Source organism: Miscanthus floridulus, chromosome 15 (assembly GCF_019320115.1).
Source record: "Miscanthus floridulus cultivar M001 chromosome 15, ASM1932011v1, whole genome shotgun sequence".
In the NCBI taxonomy this organism is placed as follows: domain Eukaryota; kingdom Viridiplantae; phylum Streptophyta; class Magnoliopsida; order Poales; family Poaceae; genus Miscanthus; species Miscanthus floridulus.
The window spans coordinates 77,052,571-77,069,637 of NC_089594.1; the positions used below are offsets into that span (position 1 = coordinate 77,052,571).

At 44.9% G+C, this 17,067-nt stretch overlaps 2 protein-coding genes across 2 annotated transcripts; both read right to left on the minus strand.

The window, feature by feature from the left end:
- Window positions 1-288: 288 nt before the first annotated feature.
- Window positions 289-6,787, minus strand: LOC136508907 (EH domain-containing protein 1-like). The gene is made up of 6 exons (XM_066503688.1): window positions 6,246-6,787; window positions 6,020-6,127; window positions 1,306-1,373; window positions 1,168-1,229; window positions 538-651; window positions 289-439 (listed from the first exon to the last, which is right to left on the minus strand). The coding sequence occupies exons 1-6, from the start codon at window positions 6,335-6,337 to the stop codon at window positions 398-400; spliced, it is 486 nt and encodes a 161-aa protein (XP_066359785.1). The 5' UTR covers window positions 6,338-6,787; the 3' UTR covers window positions 289-397.
- Window positions 6,788-14,889: 8,102 nt separating this feature from the next.
- LOC136507719 (uncharacterized) lies at window positions 14,890-16,859 on the minus strand. Its single transcript, XM_066502353.1, has 6 exons — window positions 16,571-16,859; window positions 16,195-16,409; window positions 15,908-16,105; window positions 15,646-15,819; window positions 15,183-15,572; window positions 14,890-15,102 (listed from the first exon to the last, which is right to left on the minus strand). The coding sequence occupies exons 1-6, from the start codon at window positions 16,857-16,859 to the stop codon at window positions 14,890-14,892; spliced, it is 1,479 nt and encodes a 492-aa protein (XP_066358450.1).
- Window positions 16,860-17,067: the final 208 nt, after the last annotated feature.

The window sequence follows — 17,067 nt, forward strand, 5'->3', positions numbered from 1 at the left end:
ACACATGTTTTTTCTGTCGATCTAGGTGAACTCACAGAAAAATTTATTTCACCCAGATTAAAAAAATATATTTCTGTGTAGCCAGCCTCACAGGAAAAAAGAGTTAAACACACAAAAAAAATTATTTTAAAACAGTAGCAACAGCATATTAAAATATATATTTTCCATACAGTACTTTCTGTGCATGACCAACAAGGTTTCATTCAAATAATACACAAATCAGTAGTTCAACATGAATGGAGTCAACACTTATGTCAAAAATAGAATCAGTCTGATCTATCAGCTCATATATCATATATACAGATATGATATCTAGTCATCTACATGTTCAACATGAATACTACAATGAATTCACAAATATGGATATCAAAAAAGAAACCAAACTATTTTTTCTTGTTCAACCAATTGTAAACTGCTTCACCTTGCACTCCATCTCTACCTGTAAGAACAGTCAACATGAATACTACAATGATTACACAGGAAGGTAGTCATTTCTGTTTCCTAAAGTATCCAAAAAAATGGGAATACAGTATGTACCAGCAAAGGGGAGACGAAATCATTGAACTTGTATGTAACTTCCAAAGGCTTTAACTTTTCGATATAAAGTTTTTTCAAGCCATCAATGACAGAAGTAACAACAGTCAGAGGTATCTGTTTACATATAACACCATAAAAGGAAAGATCAGCAATAATGATAAATGTGCCATTGACAAAACTAGGCTCAACTGATAGCATTTCTTTATATAGGGAAAGGTCTTAAAATTGGCACAAAAATATCTCTGTTGCTTAATAATGCATAATAGAAACACAAGTACTGAGAGCTATGTTGTCTTACAAAAATTTTGGTGGACTGTGGGCTTCCTTTTAGACAACTTACATGCATCATATTGTTTCCAAGCTCGTTAACAGACAAGATACAATTAAAATAAATAGTGAACCAGCTACAGAAGCTTACACAAGCTAAACAAGTAAACTTGCTGCCTTTTCCTTTTGCTAACGTAAAAAGACAGATAACTGATCTATCAACATATGCTCACTAATGAGGATATAACAGAATTTTCCTCAAAAGTTCCTTTGGTGCTGATATGCAATAGATATTCACAAGAGCGATATTCTAGGAGCATACAGAAGAAAATTGTGAACATGACATGACTACATGAGTATTACCTTCTTTGATGACTTTGAGCTGAACCATTTGTTTGTTAAATGGGATTGTTCCTGAGGGTATCCTGCATGGATAAAAAAAGGTTTGTATCATAGATTTCCCCCAAGCATGAACTTTTTGTTAAAGAGTGCATTACTTACCATCCATTTCTGGATCAACACGCTTCACCAAATGCTTAGATTTCTGAAAGCAGTTGCCATCATATTTACTACAAGACATTGAGATAAAGCACAAATTCGATAAAGAAAAACTGTAAGGACATAGTAATGCATTACCGCAAGTAGGGCATCCAAACCTTCCATCACAGGTGGATTCAAATCAGAATAAAAATGACCCATGGGGCAAATCAGAAAATACATGGGACAAAAGAAAAGGAGATGGAGGTGATGGTGCCTGGGAGAAGAAGTCTGATGATGGCCATGGCAATTGGGAGCATCCCAGCAACTGGAATGGGTAGAGTTTGAATGTAGATCAGGACACGTGGGGAAATGCTAGGGGCAAAAAGAAGACAGTGACCATCTCTAGAAATTTACCCATTATCAAGAGCAAAAGAACTCGAGAAATGGCTCAGATTTACCCATTATCAGCATGACAACTACAACTTAATTTCACCTGGAGCTTAATTTAATTCTCTCCCTCTCTAATGGGAATTGAACTGGCCACAGAACTGGTTGCTTGTACTGGTACAAGCCATCCTAGTTAAGCAGCAAATAGAACCAAGTATCCCAAGTACCAGCTCATAAGGTGCTAAACTGCAGAAGTTCTCTAATGGAAACTTGATTCATCACAGCCACTCAAGAGTAGTACAAAACAAAAAAAGTCACAAGGCATAGTTAGGGAAGGGGAGAGCAGCGCGGCATGAGACTAGGGTTCCATATCATCTCAGCTCCGCAAATATCACATATCAAAATGATTGATTAGGTTGATATATGCAAGATATTCAAGATACTGTTTTAACAAACAAAACAAATGGTTTTAACAGGCAGTTTGACATGTACCAAACTAGTAACATACATGAGGTGCTATACTAGTCACGCTTTCACAAAAATATCCAAATTATTGCTAAGAAATAAGACATTGTTTCAATCTGTAGAAGCATATAGACCATTTTATTTTAGAGAAAGACATACAACCAATAGAAAGAGATAACAGCAGTCATAAACGTATAAGACATACAACCATTTGAGCCTGACACATTCTTTACCTCAAAGACAGAGTAACTGCTAATGCATGGTCCTGAATTTTTAGACGCAACCAGACTTGACATACAAATATTAACTTTTAATGCATGGTGTTGTATAATGCATGGTGTTGTATAATACTTAAGTTGGAGAGCAAAATATTCAGAAAGGCAGCTCATGGGAAAATGGCACAACAATGAACTCAAGTTGGGAACAAAATGCTAGTGCTGCGAATGATTCTAGTGCCTGGGGAGGCTGGGGTAGTGGAGTTGGAGCTGCTGCAAAGCCAGCAGATCAAGATAATTCATGGGAAGTGCATGCTAAGGTGCTGGACAATTCCACTGATTGGGGAGGCTGGAGTAGTAGAGGATCCAGTTGGTGTGAGAAAGATAATATGGAGTCTAATGTAGTATCCAGTTGGGGTGAGAAAGATAAGATGGAGTCTAATGAGCATCTGAAAGTCCCAAAAGAATCAGACACATGGAGTGATCTGCCGCAGAAGACTCCTGGGGTAATCTGGCTGCAACACCAGTGGGCAATTCAGATGCTACCAACTCAAGATAGTGTCTGATAGCAACTACCAACTCAAGATAGAGCTATTCACTTAAATCATTTGGGTCATCTCATATTGGCAAATTCCCTGAATGCCTAGTATGTCTAGCTGGGTTCACCAATACCATCTTTGTTGACTACAATCACATAGTGTGCTCTATCTGTTGCCTATAGATTGTTGACTACAAAAATAATTTAATACTGCACCTAGTAGGCACTTAAAATAGAGAAGACAAAACAGCATGAACATCAACTAAGAGCAAAAATGAAGTGCATAGAGTAATCTTACATGTCAGTTTCATCTTCCTTAAGCATAACAGGGTATGTCTGTTTTTTTATCAACAATTGCATACAAAAAAAATAAGGACTAACATCAAGTCAGGTGCTATCTCTGCATACCATGATATAACTTGAATGATGATAGTGCATACTAAGAGAATTGTACAATAAAAATCAGTTTTGTAACTCGGGTCTTGATTTGCAGTGTTGCACACAGTAAAAAAGGTGGAATTACAAAGAAGCATACTCCTAATACACTAAAGCCTATATGCAGTGCTGTGTAAAACACTAAAACAGTCCATATAAAAAAGGTGGAATTAGAAAGAAGCATACTTCTAATACACTAAAGCCTATATGCAGTGCTGTGTAAAACACTAAAATAGTCATATATGGTCGATTACATGAAACAACATCAAGGCAGCAGTAGTGCAAAAAATCAAGACTAGTCATTTAACAAAATTCAGTCCACAACCAGCAGCTTTAGCAATGTCAAAGTAAATTTAATCCATCAATAAACTTAGAAACAATTGTGCTTTAGCAAAGTGGAGATAGCTTAGTTCCTTACATGGGATTAGATCTGATCTGTTCTGAATACACATAACCAAAATAGCTTAAATTAGGGTTCATTCTCAAATTTGCACAAAAGGAAAGAGAAGGAACATGCATACCTGGCTTGTGTTGTGGGTGCTTGTCGTTGGCAAAGGGCTCACCTCAGCCACTGGAAGGAGGCTGCACTCGGAGCTGCAACTGCCCTGATGTGGTTGCGCTTGGAGCTGCAGATCTAGACGTCGGGCTGAGAAGGGGCTCCATATCCACCATGCTCGGGAGGGCCCGCACGGCGTGAGGGCTGTGCTCAGGAGGGGAGGCGCACCGTGAGGGATGCGCCCAGGAGGGCCGTGTCCAGGAGGGGCGGTGCGCTGGGGGGAGGCGCCCAGAGAGCCACGCCTGGGAGGGGCCGCGCGCTGAGAGGGCCACGCCTGGGAGAGGGACGGCGCGCCTGGATCCGGGAGAGGGAGGGCCGGATCCGGCCGGGTGAAGAAGGGGGAGGGGAGGGGCACCCACCGAGGAAGAAGAAGGGGGAGGGGAGGGGCACCGGCGGGGGAGAAGAAGGGGAGGGTGCGGATCTGCTCGGTCGGCGGCGGCGGCGATGGATCCGGATGCGGCCCCGCCTCGTCCTCGCGCCACCGGTGACGCTGGATCCAGCCGCCTAGGGGCGCGCCCGCCATGGATTTGGCCGGATCCGGGGGTGAAGGAGAGGGGCCACACCGGCTGCGTCGATGAAGAGGGAGAGGGAGGAGAGGGAGTGGCGGCGCTGCTCGGGAGGGGAGGAGCCCCCGCGCTGAGTTGCAGAGGGAGGGGCGCGGCGCTGAGTCGCAGAGGGAGGGGCGCGCTGAAAGGAGAGAGTGAGGGAGGGGGCGCGGTCTAGTGCGTGAGAGGGTGTTTGGGGGCGCGGTGGCCGACGGGTTAGGGTTAGGATTTTTTTCTGTGCATGTACATATTTTTTTCTATGTGTTTTGAAAGAACCGACAGAATAAATTGCATTTTTCTGTGATTGCTGATTTTTTCCGTGTGTATATTGTCATGCATAGAAAAATTATATGATTTTTCTGTGGGTTTTAGTATTTTTCTGTCGGGATATTTTGGAACCGACGGAAAAATTGTAATTTCTCTGTGCGTACCGAAAAAAACGCACAGAAAAAATTATCACCCATAGAAAAATATGAGATTCCAGTAGTGAATGACGACAGCATCTATGTACATATGTACAAAACAAATAAAAGAAAGGAAAAGCACTCTAAAAGTTCAGTTAATTAAGTGGTTACTACTGTCAACTTATACAACTACTAGAAGTAATACAGAACCATCCATTTTGTTGCTTCTAAAAAAGCACCCGCATCAAGTTTCATTCTGTGCTGTTTTCTGTCTTTTAGTTTTCCCCAGGAGGACTCAATCCAGCATTTTTGCGTGTGTCAAAAGTGTGCTGTGGAAGTTCTATATCTAAAAAACAAAAGAGTGCTGTGGAAGTTCAGTTTCTAAACCTCTTATTCTTGCAGCAATCATTAGTGGTCTTAAGATTTAAGAAATAATATGCATTGAGTAATTTGCACCAAGAAAATGCACGCACTGGCCAAACTTGTTAGCAAGAAAAATGCAGGAAAATTAACCTATAGTGGCCATTGGCCAAGTCTGTCATCAAGAAAATTTAAACAGGACAATAGTGTTCCATAACAAAATTGGCTATAACGTAAATTCCATTTAAGTTATTTCAGAATAAAAATGTTAGCATTAAACTTGTTTTTGGAAGGACCATGCATTAAACTTCACTTGTGCAGTTTTATCTCCTTGTTCTTTAGCTTTCTCCAGAACAAGGTCGACTGAATCCTGCCTATTCATGTACAAAAGAAACGAAAGTACTCTACAAGTTCAGTTTCCTACAGCTTTTATGTGCTTTCAGTTAGTAGTACAATGCAAATTTGCACCAAAACATCAGTATCCGTTAAGAAACCATTCTACTCTCGCGTGTGCAATGAGACAGGACATATACTGCACTAGATAATGTGGCCAGATTCATGTCCAAAGCCTATGCAGCAAATATTAAACATTAGTATCCGTTAAGAAACCATTCTACATTACTATGAAATTTTATTGTCTTGTTCGGCCTCTTTGCTTTATAGCTTTTCTCAGAACAAGGACAACTGAAATCTGCGTTCTTGTATGTGCCAAAAGAAGAAAAGTAAAAGGGACACGATGTGCCCTCGTTTTCTCTTCAGACTTAATTTCATGTAGTTTCTTGACCGAAAAAAATTGCAGCAAAAAAACAAGCAGGATCTAGATTCATCACCTGAAATCCATGGGTAAGTACAAGACGTCGTACGCTGCGACGATGGAGCCGGCGGCCCTGTTCGCACGCGCGCACTGCTCGTCGAGCAAACTGATCATATCGCCGCTCCTGCACACATGATAAACCGCTGAATCTATGGGGCCAAGATTTGTCAAGAACAAGCTAAGAAAAGAATGCAGCTTGTGTGCATGTCCGTGCCCTCGTGATGATCGCTGGGGCGGGTTACCTGAGCTTGTTGGGGATATTCCGGAGCATGATGGTGGTGCAGTCTCCAAGCTCTGAAGGCTTCGGCTTCACCCAATCCTGCGGGCGCTTCATGTAGAGGGACGGTGGCCGGGGACGTGGCAACGGCGGCCGGGGCGCCTCCTCCTTCTTTTTCCTCCTTCCTCCTTCTTCCTCCTCCTTCTCTTCCTCCTTCTTCCTCCTCTCCTCCTCTCCTCTTTCTCCTCCTCCGGCGGCGCGGGCGCGGGCGTGGGTGGCAGCGGCGGCGCTGGCGCTGCCTACGTGCGTGTGTGCGGTGTGTGTTGGCCGACTGTGGGCCGGCCGGGTTAAATCCTCCCTTTGCCGAGTGCCCCCGATCTGGCACTCGGCAAAGTATTTTCTTTTAATTCTCTACCGAGTGCCACCTGGCCTGGCACTCGACAAATGACACTCGGCAAATCACCGCTTTGCCGAGTGTCAAAAAATGACACTCGGCAAATCACCGCTTTGCCGAGTGTCAGAAGAAGACACGCGGCAAAGGGTTAACGGCGGCTGCTGGCTGTTAACGGCTGCGGCCTTTGCCGAGTGTCAGGAGAATAACACTCGGCAAAGACCAGTTTTGCCAAGTGTTATTGTTTGCCAGAGTGCTTGGCACTCGGCAAACCACCTCTTTGCCGAGTGCTAGTTGTTTGCCGAGTGCTTTCTCTCTGGCACTCGGCAAATAGCCTCTTTGCCGAGTGTCCCGATAAAAAGCACTCGGCAAAGTCTGGGACACTCGGCAAAAAAGGCGTCTCCGGTAGTGAACCCTGCATACATATAGTTTACGATTTGTTAGTCATCATCATATCAGAGGTAAATAAATAAATAGTAAAAGAACGAAAGAGAAGTAGAAAACACAACGGCTGGGCAGATCCGATGTGCATCGCTACATGGTCACGTCACACTTTCCATACATCATCAGGAACGCTGTTTTTCTTGGGGTTTAGGCAGTCGTCGATGCACAGACCTGTCTTATCCTTGCATTTTTTACATCGATCCGCTGGCCCTGTACAATACCCCAGGTCCATCGCAAAGGAGGTTAGCTGTGTTTTGGCAGATTTCTTTGCATTCCTCCGGCGTCAACTTCTTCCTCTCCGCCGTCTCCCACGCAAAGGAGGCTGGGCGGCCAATGCTGAGGACGAGCAGGACGCACAAGGCGCCGGCGGCCACCTTTGAAGCGGTGGAACCAGCTGCTGAAGCCATGACGACGGATACGAGGACGTACGACGCAATATAATGCCAAGAAAGAGATATATATAGCTAGCTAGCCGCAGGTACGATCCTCCTGCAACCACAAATAAAAGAGGAAACCGGAAATCACGTTCACGTACGTCCTCTCGCAATTTACGGCAAAAATAGGAAACCACAAAAATAGCAATTTATTTTTTATGACAAACATAGGAAAATGCAAACGGTATCACGGGGTGGAGGCAGCGTCGGGGGAGTGTGCGTGGGCGCTGGGTGGGGTTCTGGCGCTTCAATGACGTGCATGACGCGGATGATTTTGTCCTTAGGATCTGGAATGAGTAAGAGAGAAGATGGTTTGAGAAGATACCCTAGTCATTTATTTGTATGAAATTGGATTACTTTGGTACACAGATTAGGGTGGACTTAGATTAGGCATGACTACGTACAGGGGTGGTTGAGCGGGGTGGATTTATAGTAAAGAAAATTTTGGTGTATATTATAGAGGTGCAGAGATGAGGCTTATAGCCTACCAATAACTGGTCAAACTTTTTTTTCTCATGAACTATTAATGTGTGCCGAAATAGCAAGGTCTTTTTTGTATTATAAGAATAGGCACATGAGTTTATCTGGCCAAAAGAAATTGCACAATAAAAAATCTTATATATGTCGGGTTGGTTCTTGTGTAAATTTGAATGCATGTGCTTAATAGTTGAGTTGGGCTGGTTCTTGTGTTCTATTCTTTCTTGGTTGTCATGTTAGTTCCATTTGTTTTGTTTGCGTGTGGGGATCGCAGACGTGCAGACGTAGAGATTCACCTGCCTAGAACACCTGGTTGCATGTATGAGGGTAAAAAGTTCTCGGTGTTTCTTGAAAATCATTGAAACTAAATGCTTTAAAAGTTCTTTGATGTTTGTAGTTTTATACCGTAAGGGTTAACTAAATCATGTCTAAAATGGCAGCATGCATGTGTAGTTTTATATATACTAGTAATATGCCGGTGCTAACTGACAAGAGTCAACACATAGTGGTATGTTAAGTCCTCGGCAGATAGGCTCTCAATAGACAAACCCCCCGACCGATCCGTCAAGATCACTCGGGGGCTATACCTATCAGGTACGCTCGCGCGCACCTTGCGGTCAAGAGTAAGGTAGAGCCTGAACACACACTCGGACCACTTCTCGAGGCTCGAAGGCTTGCCAAGGCCGCCTCGGACTCCTAATCGACGACAGCCCAAGCTTGACTCCAGCCCTGGCATTGACCCGAGCTAACGCTCGGGCCAGCAACCAACATCCTGAGCGTCGACCAACCAGCTGGGCGTCCAAGGCCAGCGTAGGTACGAAGGCTCCACGGCGCCAGCCCGTTCAATGGTCCGCGAGGCGCTGTCGGCCACTCCCTCGACAAGGTCACGCATATGGCGTGACACAACAGGATAAGTGGCTTCACTAACTCCAAGCACGCGGGGTGCCTTCACAGTCAAGGAAGCCTCGAGAAGGTTCACCCTAGGGAGGCTGGGCCACAGCAGACAACCCCTGACAGTCAAATGTCAGGGGCATTAGCGACATCAGGCGGTGCCCGCAGCTCCCCCGACTCGGTGACGAAGCCAAGGTCCATCCACACCGCAGCAGCACTCTCCTATGACCGGCCCATTAAGGCCATAGACCAAAGCCCCCAAACCTACTTGTACCCGACCTTCCTCAGGGTATAAGGGGAAGGACGATTCCCATAGGAGGGGGTTCATTCGAGCGAACATAACTTTGAGCAAATCGAGAGGAACAGCAGAAGTGTTGCTCCTTCGACAACCCAAAAAGAGAGAGAGCCGACTTCCTTACTTCGCTGAGGAAGAAACCTCACCGCCAACGAGCCGTAGGATAGCACCGAGCGATCTCCTACCAAATTCTCTTTCTCCTTCGTTGTAGCCCCCCGATTTGGGTGGTCTTGAATACGAAGAACATCTCACTGCTGGGCGTAGGGCCTCGATAGCTCAAACCAGGATACATCGTCATGTGTCTCTTGTGTTCTTGAGTACCCGAGCCACTGGAGACCCACACCTCTCACATCTGACGAACAACGATGTTTGTCGCGGTCACGAACCCGTGATAGCTGGTGTGCCAGGTAGGGGAGCGCGTCAGGTGTGATTTCGGCTCTACGGATGGCTGGAGCCACCCGCCTCGTCGCTGGAGCAGGCGGTGTCGCCCCCAAAAGCGGCATCCGCCTCTCCGGCGAAATCTTTGTCTCGACCGGCGCCTTCGCCCCCGGCTAGGTTCTCAACTTTGGGAGTTTGGCCTACGTCGCCGATAAGGACGGCAGAGGATTGGAGCCATCCTAACCAAGAAGCCAAAGGGGCCAAAGCAGCCGTGTGCTGGGCTGTCCTTGGTGGCTTCTTGGTGAGTGGTGCTCGCATATCATGGATTTGGATGTTGGCAACAGATTGCACAGGGCTGATGTGTGACTGAAGCAAAAGCGATGAGGGCCCAGGACTTTTGCGCTGCCCAACCATCTCGTCGTGCGCGCAAACGGTGGCACGTGACATATGCACGTGCCTGAGTTGACAGAGACACAAGGAGGGAGCAGAGCGGTGGCGCACTGCTGCTGCAAGCTGCGCTAATGGCCCATCGCCCAATAGCTGAAGAGGGGTAAAAAAGAAGAGCTTTTTACCTATATGGCTATAGAAAAAATGCATCTTTTTTCAGAGTTCAACGGCCAAAACGCCCCGGCCTTCCAACCATATAGCCAAAATTGCTAAAAAAAACTATATAGCCAAAAGACCCAGAGTCAATTACAGCACAGTTTTAAGCCGTTCCAAAACCCACACCAGCCGGTGGAGGAAACCAAAGTACCAGCAAAAGCTAGAGACTACAAAGTTCTAGAGATAAAGCAAATGCAAAGCGGCACACACATAGACCGCCAACAATAGGAGAAACTGCATTCAGACAATGACTTCCATCGCAGTCATCAGGCTTCTATTCTGAGAGGAAACCGGTTTCCCATGCATCTTGTTACCAGGGTCAGTTTGAACAGCCATCTTGTTCATATCACTTCTTGGGATCTTCAGACACCTGCTTCTGGCAAGCAGAACGTCATCTTGGCTGCAGCCCTGATTTTTTTCACAATGACAGCTGCAGCTTGCCTTGTGTCCCACTCCACGGTCTGACGCAGCGAGGCCAGTTTGCATGCCGTCCCTAAACGTTAGTTGTCATGATTCGCATGCTGATGACTTTGACTCGATTTATAAAAAATACATGCAACATTTTTATCTCCAAATAAATTTATTAAAAAACTAGATTCAAATATCTATCCAATGATATTAATTATGTATCATAAATATTAATATTTTTAATATATATTTAGTCAAAGTTGTTTCTCGGGAAACGAAAACAACATACATCAGGAACAGAGGGAGTACGTAAGATTATAAATGCTTGCAATCACTGTTGCAGCCAATTTATAATATGAGTTGGCTATATAACTAGCTATACATGACATGGCATAGTGTTACCGTCTTTAGCAAGTCTAGATTATTAGACTTGCTCTTCAGCACTTCCAATAGGACACAGAAGCGCGTCAGGTTAGCTACTAGTAGTACATACTTTAGTACATAAAATAGTACTCTAGGCTTATGCAAAATGCCAGATTGCCATGCGTTAGGGCGCGTTAACATAATAGCTACAACTTACTACTAATGTACAATCCTATGAAATCTAGATTTTTGTTAACAGAGAGAGTACCCAACTTGAGGGTATTTGGATCTAGAGACTAAAGTTTAATACTTGTCACATCCGATATTCGGATACTAATTAGGAAAACTAAATATGAGCTAATTACAAAACTAATTGGAGAAGACATGAATAATTCGCGAGACGAATCAATTAAGCCGTCTTAATCCATCAATAGCACAAGTTTATTATTGCATCACATTGTCAAATCATGGACTAATTAGGCTTAATAGATTCGTCTCACAAATTAATTTAATCTGTGCAATTAGTTTTGTAATTAGTCTATATTTAATATTTTAAATTAGTGTCAAACATCCGATGTGATGAGAGCTAAAGCTTAGTCCGTGAAACCAACCAAAGTTTTAAAAAGTGAGCTAACAAGCAAATAGAAAAAAAAATATTAACCGCCTATTCTCAAGTTACTACTCGCAGATAAAACCTGAACACTAGCTGAACCGTTAGACTCTTTTTGATGAAACCTGAACAAATGGTTTCAAGTTCTTTATTCTTCTTTTTTTGAGAAATGGTTTCACACACAGATAAGTGATATAACGGTTAATTGCGAGGCATCTCTAAATTTGACTTGACACTATTTGTTTAGAGTAGGATCTTGCTAAATGGGTAACCCATATGAAATACTCCTACTACTTCCGCCTCCAAGAAAAGGATGTAATTATACCTTTTTGAGGAATAAAATTCTTTTAAATTTGATGAAAATTTTATAAAAATACAACTAATATTTGACCAAAAAAACCATTAGATTATATTTATCGAATATACTTTTAAAATAAACCGATTTGATGATATATTTGTAAATATTATTCGCTATAAATTTGATTCAACTTGAACTACTTTGATGGGCATGAACGCATGGATGCTATAGTTTCATTCTTTTGTGGATAGAGGTAGTAATAAAACAGGCAACAAATCTCAGACTAGACTGATCCTGTCCCACGAATGCGCGTGTATGGGCCTCTGATGATTTTTGCGTGTACCTTATCCGCCTGATCGATGCAAACTGGCCTTGCTGCGTCAGACCGTGGAGTGGGACACGAGGCAAGCTGCAGCTGTCTTGTCTTCTGATCCCGTGCTATGCTGTGCTACAGTACATGGTAGGGTGGCTCATGTGGACGCGACGTGAGCCGGCTTGACCGTCCTCGGCTGGTCACCGCGCCACTGCAAGCGGGTGGCAGTCACTGGAGGAAGCAGCATGCGCGAATTAATAAGCGGATTGCCGCGCGTCAGCGCCGCACAAGATTGATGGCGCGATAGACTCTGCCACGTCACCGGTCATCGTCTTGGTTGTCGCCACGTCATCTCTCTCGCCGCGCCACCATGCATGGCGTGGTACAGGCGTTTCGCCGCGCCAGGAAAATAGGCGCGGCAAAAAGTGTTAGTTTCAGAAAAAAAAATAAACAGTGTTAGATTTAGAATTAGTTTACAAAAAAATGTTAAAATTAAAAAAAATCCAAAGAGCAGATACATCACTATGGGACACAGTAGATTTGCCGAGTGCCAGAGACACTCGGCAAAGGCCTAAAAACACTCGGCAAACAGTTTGCCGAGTGTTACACTCGGCATCCAGCACACGGCATTGATTTGTCGGTAAACAGTGGTTTGCCGAGTGTTTTCTATCGGGCACTCGGCAAACAGTTTGCCGAGTGTTGATCCACACTCGGCAAAAATAAACTCTCGGCAAAAAAATTTTGACGGGATGGAATGGCGACGTCAATTTCGCCGAGTGCCCGACGGAAAAAAGACTCGGCAAACTTTCTCAAGATTGCCGAGTGCCACGAATAAAATACTCGGCAAAGTAAGTAAACTTTGCCGAGTGCCACAGCCATAACACTCGGCAAAGTTTAGACACTTTGCCGAGTGCCACGATAAAAACACTCGGCAAACAAGCGAGCAACGGTCATATTTTATGGTCACTTTGCCGAGTGTCCACTGGAATACACTCGTCAAAGCCAAAACACTCGGCATAAAGTGTTCCCAGAATAACAGAAAATGGTCTCTTTGCCGAGTATTTTGCCGTGACACTCGGCAACTCCTCTGTTTGCCGAGTGTTACACTCGGCAAAGCGACCAAAACCCCCACTTTTTTCCAATCTGTCACGTGTAACGGACCCCTCTCAATTCACAATAAACCATCACAATTCAAAATAAACACATCATCACATGCACAATTATATGTCACACGCATAATAAACCATCACATGCACAATTATATGTCACACGCATAATAAACCATCATCATAATTCACAATAAACCATCATCACAAGTCACAATAAACCATCATCACAATTTACAATAAACCATAGAACCTCTGCGACAAAGTCACAATTATATTTCACAAGTCACAACTAAGTCACAATAAGCCACAAATGGAAATATAATCACCGTGGAGGCCCATGGAACCTCTGCGACAAATCCGGGTCTTAAGACTGATTATTTGATGCCGCCAATTGATTCTGCACAAAAGAGAAGTATTTGAAACAATGTTAGCTTCCTTTTTAAGTTGCAGGAAAATGATAATAGATTAACACAGGAGGTGAGCACGGGTTAAAAATTTTAATTTAATGATGCGAGCAACAGCAGCAAACTCCAGGGCTGCAGCACAGTTTGTATTACTGTAGCAAACTCCAGGGCTGCAGCACAGTTTGCATTACTCCAGGGCTGCAGCGAGTAACAAATATGACCATAGGCATTACTGTAGCTCCTTTTTCGGTGTTTAATAACACTAAATGCAGCTGCATGTGTGATGTGTTCATTCGCGTTTCCTCTAGGCTTCCTTACTGGAGGTTTCATGACGTTGTCCTGGACATAATATTAGGCAGCATTAATAAGCATGCATGCGAAGATGCTTGCCTTGTTTATTGAACTTGTTATGCAGCAAGCCAGCACTAACACTTGCTATTCAGCACTAACACTTGTTTATTGAACTAGTTCTGTTAATGTATATATCTCTCTCTTCAGCATCCAGTGGTTGCGTAGGTGTTTATGTCTGGCAGCTATTAGTACATCACAAGGCAGAATAAAATGGTGGCAGATGCGGGTCATTACATTTGGAGGGGAGATGATTGAGATGAATGTGTTGGCTGCTTGCTTGGCCTGGTGGATTCCCATTCCCAAATAGCCAACTAGCCATGGCAGGAACAAAAACAGAGCAGCGCGGCAAGTCGTCGGCCGCAATCAGCGCCGAAGATAGGAATAGTCGAATTAGAGGATGGTGGCTGGCTGGGTGTTGCAGCCTGGATCTTTTGTTTATGATCTCTCGCATCGCATGTTAGGTTTCTGGCGCCCAACTGGCCAGATTCCAAGCATCGTTTTCGGACTTGTCTGCTGGTGACTGGTGTGCACATGGGCTGGCCTGGACCTCCTGGAGTCTGGACAGACAGCCAGGCATCCCCCCATCTATCTGTCTTCTGGCATAGCTCGCCCCAGTACTTAAACTTCCCCAGTGGTTGCTTGCTAGCTGTTAACTATTAAGCTAAAATTCATGCCTGTTTGCTATTTTAGTAATCTATGTCCATGTATAGCTTCATTATAACCATTGATCATATAGCATCAAATTAAATAGGCAAATTAATTTTAATAGTGCTATACATCGTACGATTTTGATGTGCAGCATGGTAAATTTCAGATCCATCTAATATCTTGGTATAAAAAATAATAATAAATAGATCTAACATAAGGTGTCAAGTGACTCACAGGAGTAGTTGTGGGTGGCTAAGGTGGAGAGAATAGCACCGGTGGCAGTGGCAAAGCTTGACCCATACTCGATGCAAAAATTTGCATGTATTGGAACATTTGGTCCATCCTCAACCGATTTTCTTCCTCCATCCTCTGCATCGTCTGCCGCTCGGCCGCCATCTTCGCCTCCATCTCCGCCATCCTCGCCTCCATCTCCTCCCGTTGCTTCATTTCTGCTTCCACCCGGGCCTATAACATTTCATCCCAATGTTACAATACAAAGCTGAAGTACGTAACAATCAACGAACGATGAATAAATAAGAAATAACCTGGAGAGTCTCCATCTGAAACTGCGTAGTGGTTGGCCGTGGGCGTATCGCCGGGCTCGAGCTCGTGCTTCTTGCTCGGATCTGGGAGAGAGTGGGAGTAGAGGCCGTGTCGAGTGTACTGTCGCCAATCCAGTACCGGCCATGCTTCTTGCCTCCTCCCACCCTCATCACGATTTCTCCATCAAGATCCTCGGTGCTCGGATCGAACTGTGGCCCATGAACTAGCCTTGCCATCGTCGTGTAGTCACTGACGCGGCTGTGGATGCTGGGATCGTTGTACGCCTCGGGCGGGTCCTCCGGGTTGAAGTCGATGTTTTCCGTTGCCTTGCCCTTTTTGGACAGAACCCATGCCTTGAACTGGGAGCAAGGCTGGCCCTCATGTGACGACGACTGCGGCAAAAATGCAAAATGATTAGAAATTATGCAGAATTGAGCGTTAGAATAAAGAAATGAATTCGCGTACCCATTTTTCCCTGTATTCGTCGAGGCTCAGGCTGCCTTGATGGTGTGATGCACGTGGCATCAGCAAACGCCGGTCCCGGCAAGCGTTGTGCGTCTCCACCCACCCGGGCTCCACCCACTTGTCCACCATGTATTCCCAGCACTGGGCATGCTGGGCGCACCAGTACGGAGGCACCTACGTGATCAAGTGTATGACATATGAAAAAAATGAAATTAAGCGTAATTAATCTCATAAAAAGTAGGTATTAATGTTCTATATGTACCTGCAAGAATTGTTCCTTGGTCAGGTTCATTGTTCTTGCCTCTTCTTTTTTAACCTTCATCCGTCTGTAATGAGCATAGTAGTCGATGATGGCCTGGACGCGCGCCTCGTAGTGCATGTCCTTCACGAGCTTCTTGGCGGCTTCTTCACAGATGGAGGCCGCCTTGGCCTCGTACCCCTCCTGGCATCTGTAGAAGTCCTGCATATAGACGCGATGTATACAGTCATTACTTCAAGAATGTCCAGTGAATGTAATGTATTGAGCAATGTAGCGCGAGGAATACTTACCCACAGCTCGCCCTTCACCCGCTCCGCCTTGTTGGGGAATACCCTGCCGTCACGATCAGCGGCGTCGAGGGCGGCGACGTAGTGGTCCCACGTGTAGGCCGGCTGCAGCTCTTCGCGGAACTGCACCAAGCCAGGAAAGTTTTGCCTGCACAAAAGGCCAAGGATGCCGTTGACCTTGCGGTTGTGATCACCCCCACTGACCTTAATCCAACCCTCTGCCCAATTGATTAAGATAAATTATTAGTTTCCATTGTAATTTTCAACATATGAAACGAAAAATTATTGAGAACATCTAAAGTTACTTACTTTTTCCCAGAGGGTCGAACCATCGGGCGTCTCTCAAGAGGTATCGGTCGCCTCGGGAGGGTCGAGGGACCTCGCAACCAGACCTCGGAACCCAGTGCCTCCTCCACCTGCTCCTGCTCCTCCTGTACCTCCTCCTCGTCAGTAGAGGCGTGCGCAAAAGGTAGCTCCTCCTCGTCAGCAGAGGCGTGCGCGGAAGGTAGCTCCTCAGATGACGACGAGGGAGCTGTAGGCGATGGGGGCCTCGCCCCTTTACCCTTCCCTTTACCCCTCCCTTTACCCTGCCCTCCACCCTTGCCTCGACCCCTCCCTGAAGCTGACCCTGAAGCTCCGCTCTTTCCGTAAAGCGCAGCGATCTTCATCGTACCGTCCACCATTGTTCAATCACCTGCAATTAAAAAGAGTAAACCAATCAGCACAGTTAAACAAAACATACTTAGAAAGTTATGACAAATAATAAATAAATTAGTACGGCTCATACATGTATTAGAAATAATCATCATGATCGGGATTAGCTAGATCATAAGTCTCATCATCACTATCACGCGTGTCGATAGAATCATGATCGGG

Coding starts and splice junctions, on each gene's coding strand:
- LOC136508907 (XM_066503688.1), bottom strand. CDS start 6,337: ATGAAGCGCCCGCAGGATTGGGTGAAGCCGAAGCCTTCAGAGCTTGGA. Junction 1,374..6,019: donor TACTTACCCATGGATTTCAG/GTGATGAATCTA, acceptor AATGTCTTGTAG/TAAATATGATGGCAACTGCT. Junction 440..537: donor ATTTCGTCTCCCCTTTGCTG/GTACATACTGTA, acceptor CTGTTCTTACAG/GTAGAGATGGAGTGCAAGGT.
- LOC136507719 (XM_066502353.1), bottom strand. CDS start 16,859: ATGAAGATCGCTGCGCTTTACGGAAAGAGCGGAGCTTCAGGGTCAGCT. Junction 16,410..16,570: donor TTCCGAGGTCTGGTTGCGAG/GTCCCTCGACCC, acceptor TCAATTGGGCAG/AGGGTTGGATTAAGGTCAGT. Junction 15,573..15,645: donor ACGAATACAGGGAAAAATGG/GTACGCGAATTC, acceptor TTTTTGCCGCAG/TCGTCGTCACATGAGGGCCA.